We start from the raw sequence: 6,000 nt of genomic DNA, 5'->3' as shown, positions 1-6,000 counted from the left end.
AGGTGGCAATATACATAGATACCCTGGACAAGTGGTTAAAAGTGGGCACCTCTCTACTTGCTGAGGGAAAAGTTGAACCATTATGATTCTCTGGGTTAAAATTGGTTTCCCTTCTTAAAAACATACACAGTCTTCCCTTTGTGGCTTTGCTACCAAGTTACAGAAACACACTGTCTTGCCTCTAAACTAGAATATTAACCATTTCAGAAGGAAGGGGAAGTTGATTGATCATGGTAAAGGCTGGACAAGTTAACCTTCACATATTCAATCTAGCTAGGAGCACTGCACACACATTTTTCAAAACCCCTTTATTTCCTGGGAGATCAAGACAATAAACAGCCTCATTTCACAATAACTTATATAAATAAGAAAAAAAGCAAAAGACATCTTAATATTTCTTTTAAAAAACAATTTTTAGAAAGGACAACAAAAAGGAAGACTCTTAAGAGTGGGAGAAGGGGTCTGTACACAGCAAAATAGCACCATTTGAGGAACCCACACGGTTCCCATAAAAACAAAGAGGAGAGGTGGACTGACTGTGTGGAAATTAGAACAGCAACATCAATAACTTAACTTTTTAAAAAAGTTACACAGGAAGGGTGGGGAGTGAGGGACCCAGCTATCCTTCCCAGATCCCAAGGAGACCAGGTTCTTCTTGAGATACCTCCCAGCCTGTTGGTTCCACTGGATTTGAATAGTAGGAGAAGAGGACGAGTGATTGCTTGAAACCAGCAAAAAAAAAAAAAGGGGGGGATGAACCAAGGTAACACTGAAACAACAATAAGCAGGAAGACATGGGTACTATGCTGCCAAACCTTCCTCCACCTTCAGCAGCCATACCCTTCAGCATCTTCATTCCCTGTTCCTTTGCCCAGGTGGAGGGAACTCCTGGATTTGGCAACATCTCAGATACTTCCCAAGTATCAAGAGGAGCCTAGGTAATACGCTTAGACAAGACTGTGCACAGCTCATGAGGTTAAAGTAAAAAGGAGCAGGCTTTATAAATGCAAACCCAGGATGCTCTTCCACATGGAAAGATGCTGGAGAGGCCTGGGCACTCCCATCCAGTCTGAAATATGGAGAGCAAGGCAAGAATATTTAGCTGGTGGATACTGGAGATCAACATGCTTTACCTGGTACAACTCACTCAAAGTGGGAAGGCTATCTTTTTGTAGGGAAGGGAGGTACTTTCCCAGCTATCATGGCCAGTAGCTGTATTGGCTGGGGTATAGTCCAAAAAAGGAACTTTTCCAAAGCTCTGCAGCCTACCCTTTTAAGAGGATACCCTTGACTTAGAACTCCTCGACTCCACAGGCCAGAGACCACAATATACCTTGAATATGATTTCCCACAGTGAATTTATAATTCCAGCAAGCAAGCTGATTGGCTGGCAAAGCAAGACAGAGCCCACCCCTCATTCCCAGGGCTTCAGCCAAAGGGAGACCATTTGAGATGAAGAAGTGATCCCAGTAGAAGCAAATGCACACAATCAGCTTCTGTCACACAGACCTGCTCTACACCTTCCCTTTCTTCCACTGCTTATCTTGTCAGTCTCCCAAAACCCTGATTTTAAAAATCCCATGCTTGGAGTCAGGCAGGGGCACTAGGTGTGGAAGACACATTGTGTTCTGGTGGAGGGTACAGGTTTGGTTAGGAAGGATCAAGCGGGAGCCTGCAGCCAAGCACTGGACCGTTTCAAACACCAGGCCGGAGCACGTGGCAATGTCAGCCAAGGAAACCAGTGCCCGCATGCCACCCACCCACCCACATCCCAGCCATGCTCAGCCCTGACTGCCGCATGAGGACAAGCTGTCATAAAGAGAGTCACTGAGGGACTCAGAGTTCTCCAAACCCGGCTGCCCTTCTGGGCCCATATCGCGGGAACGGGCCTCCATACTGCCCTCTTCACCCACATCAGAGGCGCTTGGGGTACGGCTGCTGCTGGTGCTAAAGGCTGGTGAGGCCTGAGGTCCATCTGATGAGGCACGTCTTCTCTCAACGACGCTGCAAGCTGAGCCCTGTGGTATGGAGAAAAGAGATGCATTGAAGGCAGGGGGATATGCAATCTCCCACAATCCATTTCTGTGGCCCCCTGGGGCTCCCCATACCTGCTTTGTTAGCAATTGCTTTTAGCTTCCTATTTGGAGTAAAAAGACCCTTCCTGGGCCTAAAAAACCTGTGGGGGCTGACAAAATTATCCCCTGCATATCCCCAGGAATGAATGAGACATTTAATTTTTAAAAAGCATGAAAGAAAAAAATGGAGGATAGAGACAAAACCCTCTAAGGTCCCATAGAAGACCAATGCCGGCCCCCAACCCTTGGAAGTTGTCCACTTAGAGGCACATGGTGGTGGAACATGAACGGGGGGTGGATTACAAAAATATACTGTATAGAGAAAGATTCTCTTTTGAATACAAGGGGACGAATCTGAATCAGGAGTGAGAGGACCTGTGATCCTCCAAATGTTGTTGGACTGGAACTCCAATGAGCCATATACAACATAGCCAGTGGTGAGGGATAACAGAAGCAGCCATCACACCAAGACACACACATTCCCTATCCCTTGTTTAACCTTGCTGTGAATCTCCCCACTAGTCCTGCACCTAAACTTCCCACTAGCCTCTGCACTGATATAGCAAGATGGCACCATGGGTGAGGCCCCTCATGCACAGATGCCTTTCTAAAACCCAGGTAGTCTTTCTGTTGTGATAACAGGCAGCACTGCCAAGGCCTAAACAGGGCAGCTAGAATCCTGGTGAATTATGATATGACAGCAGAAGTCAGACTTGTGTGGGTGTGTGCCTTTAAGTCGCCTGTCCACTTACTGCAATGTCACAGGTTTTTCGTAGGCAAGGAATCCTCAGAACTGGTTTTGTCAGCTCCCTCCTCTGAAATATAGGCTATAGCACCGTATTCTACACTATCACAACTGGTTTTGGTACTCTGCAGAGGGAAGGAAAAGTTAACACGGGATAGGGACAGCTGGATCTCAAAAAAAGCTACTTTTTTGTTTCTAAGGGAACTGAAGTTTTATTACCCATCTTTTATTGCTCTTTGTCTTTAGTCCTCACATGGCCAATAAGGTGTGTAGTCTCTGCCTGTACTGAAATCCCTCAATACCATCTTAACTGAGAACATGTCAGACAAAAGGTAGGCCTGTGACTCTATCATTGCCATCATTTTCCTCTTGTATGCTTTTTAACATCTTTGCTTGATGAAGAAGAGACTGAAGCATCAAACAATTGCATAATGTATTTTATCCTTTGGAGTTGGCTCGATAAAGGTATCACTTCTTAGGGATTTTGTTGTATTTTGCTGCTCAGCCAACATAGCTTTGTTGTTAACTGCCATCAAGTCAACTTTGGCTTATGGCAAGCCCATGAGAGACCTACAAGTCACTCTGTCGTCAACAGTCCTTCTCAGGTTATGCAGACTCAGGGCTGTGGCTCCCTTGATTGAGTCTATCCACCTGTAATGCCTTCTACCTAAGCATTACAGTTGGCCTGCCATATCAACTGAGTCTTTATCCACGTATTCAAGCATCCATGGCTTAAAATATTCAATATACAGTTGACCCTTCATATCAGCAGGCTAGTCATCTTCAGACTGTAGCATTCACAGATGGCCCCACCCCATTACTGTCAATGGTAGCACGTGCAGTTATACATCCATTGACAATAATGGGACTTCAGATCCTGCACTTTTTGCTATCCGTGGAGAGGGCCAACTCTATATATAAATTCCCAAAATGCAAACTTTGATTTGTCATTTTATATAATGGTCAGCATTTTACTATCCATTGTAATTAATGGGACTTGAGCATTCACTGGTTTTGGTGCAGGATCTCAAGTCCCATTATTGTCAATGGATGTTTAACTGCACGTGCCACCATTGACAGTAGAGTAGATTATGTCTTTATAGCATGAAGCAGTTCTATTTATATGCCATCTGTTCCTGGTGATTTATTTCTCCCAAGTGCTCTGAGTGCAGCTTCCACTTCAGTTTCTAAACTGGAAGTTCGTCTTCCTATGGCTCTTCCTCAAATGAAATTGTCACCCTTTTGCCTTTTATACAGTTCTTCCATGCATTATATCCATCATCTTTTTATTCCTACTTGGTCATGTAATGTATTCCTCTGCTGGTCGCATGGCATGCCAACTCTTGGTTTAAATTTCCCTTTGATTTCTCAGATCTTGTGGTAGAGGTCACTTGTTCCTCCTTTTCTGTTATCACCTTCTGTTTCTCTGCCCTATTTTACAGTGGGTCCTTGCCTTACACGGGGGATCCATTCTGGACCCCCCCCCCAATAAGGCAACAAGTGCATATGCTTGAGCCCCATTGGATATAATGGGGCTCGTGCTTGTGCCGCAGCCGTGCATGCGCAACCATGGGTGCGTCTGCCATTCTACCATCGGCTGCACGGCTTCAGCATAAGCTGAAGGCCACCTATAGAGATCCCATGTATGGTGCAGGCTCACTGTAGTAGTTCTCCATGTTCAGAAGTAACTGTTCATTTAACAGTTACTCCTGAATATTTTTTGCAAAGGTCAAAATTATCTACTGATGATGGAGCAACTAAAATCCCACTGCAAAACGTTACTTCCTGTGGACCCCTGGAAGTCTCTGCAGATGCAGTGCATTCAGCTACAGGAAAACAGCTGGATCTGTCTTTGCTGATCCCTTGCTCTCCAACAACACAGAAATGTGAGGGCTGTGTTACTGAAAACTTGGGTTCTGGGAGAGGGAAATAGCATTGGGAGACATAGCTATGGAAACATAGCTATGGAAACATTGCTATGTCACACATATATCTTCCAATGCAGGCTTCTAGCTAATCATCTCTCTCCCCTGCACCAATATAGAGTTCTGCATGGTGACCTCCTTACCATTGCAGAACCGTGAAGTCCCTCCAGCCCATGAGGCGAGCAAAAGAAGGGATCTACACCAACGGATGCTTTGGCATTGGGGAAAGTCCAGTTCTTGCTCACTTGGGTGTGTCGTGGTTTGCTGGGTTCACTGCAGAGATCTGCGAGAGGATGACAGTGGTGCAGTAATTAGCAATAGGATGTAGCCAGTCTCTCAGTTGCTCTGAAGCGTGGCACAACAGGAAGTAGCAAAGAGCAGAGGCAAAGGAAAGCAAGAGAGACAACCCAGTCTCCTGAATTCTCCATCTTATACAATTTTAGTGCTCACATAGTGGAAAAAATACAAGCCAGGGTCCTCTTGATAATCCTAACTAAAGTAGATTCATTAAATTTATTGTCATACAGTGTGCATCAACACTTGAGTAAATTCTACTGATTCAATTACTTTAGCTGGGACTAACAACAGATTTAAATACATTTTCACCTATTTCTGAAAATATCACTAGCTAAAACAGTAAACGTTCTACTAGCCGTCAGAATTATAACTCCTCGGCCCTAAAATATGCACAAATCTGGGAATAAACACTCAGAAATGTCTCACGATGGAAAACTTTTTAGTATTTTCTTAATGCAACACCTTTTATTCAGGTGTGGTTCCAAATTTTCTTGCCCTTATACATTCATTATGATCTGCACATACAATGTCAACATGTGTTTGAACTTGGCTCAAAGGCCTGCAAAATCCTTCTGCTCCTAAAGCATTCAAAGATAATATCTGCATTATATTTCCTCACCTGTATCAATAATTATGATTGGCCAATTTAGTCTGCAGGCCATATGAAAGTCATTGGCTGAGATTCTATATCAGTCTATGTTATGTAACTTTACAAATCTGCAGCTACTTTGCAGAAATGAAATGCAACTGTTAGTGAATTGCAAAGATGCATCTCTGGCCACTGGCAAGAGTGTTCTGATGCATACACCTGGGAACTTGTGATGTACACTGGACATTTCTTTGCACTCTGAAACATCCTAGCCAATGTTTGCATGTGCACAGGGAGTGCCCTGATGTTCATCAGTGGTCATTGTTTGTTGGGGTCATGGCACATCAGTCACTCCACTGGCTACCACTG

The 6,000-nt window shown here is 44.3% G+C and overlaps 1 protein-coding gene across 4 annotated transcripts in view; it reads right to left on the bottom strand.

The window, feature by feature from the left end:
• Window positions 1-289: 289 nt before the first annotated feature.
• NCKAP5L (NCK associated protein 5 like) overlaps window positions 290-6,000 on the bottom strand; it is a 69,347-nt gene continuing 63,636 nt past the window's right edge. For 3 of the 4 annotated variants that reach the window (XM_042452787.1, XM_042452788.1, XM_042452789.1), the window contains exons 12-13: window positions 4,889-5,028; window positions 290-2,018 (exon numbers count right to left, since the gene is read on the bottom strand). In XM_042452787.1, the coding sequence (XP_042308721.1) occupies window positions 1,782-2,018; window positions 4,889-5,028 (377 nt within the window). In that variant the 3' untranslated portion in view covers window positions 290-1,781. The remainder of the gene's footprint in view (window positions 2,019-4,888; window positions 5,029-6,000) is intronic. The other variant, XM_042452790.1, reaches the window with a different exon arrangement.

Source organism: Sceloporus undulatus, chromosome 2 (genome assembly GCF_019175285.1).
Source record: "Sceloporus undulatus isolate JIND9_A2432 ecotype Alabama chromosome 2, SceUnd_v1.1, whole genome shotgun sequence".
Classification (NCBI taxonomy): domain Eukaryota; kingdom Metazoa; phylum Chordata; class Lepidosauria; order Squamata; family Phrynosomatidae; genus Sceloporus; species Sceloporus undulatus.
Note: the sequence above shows the minus strand (reverse complement) of the source record. Positions and strands in the feature narration are given on the sequence as shown.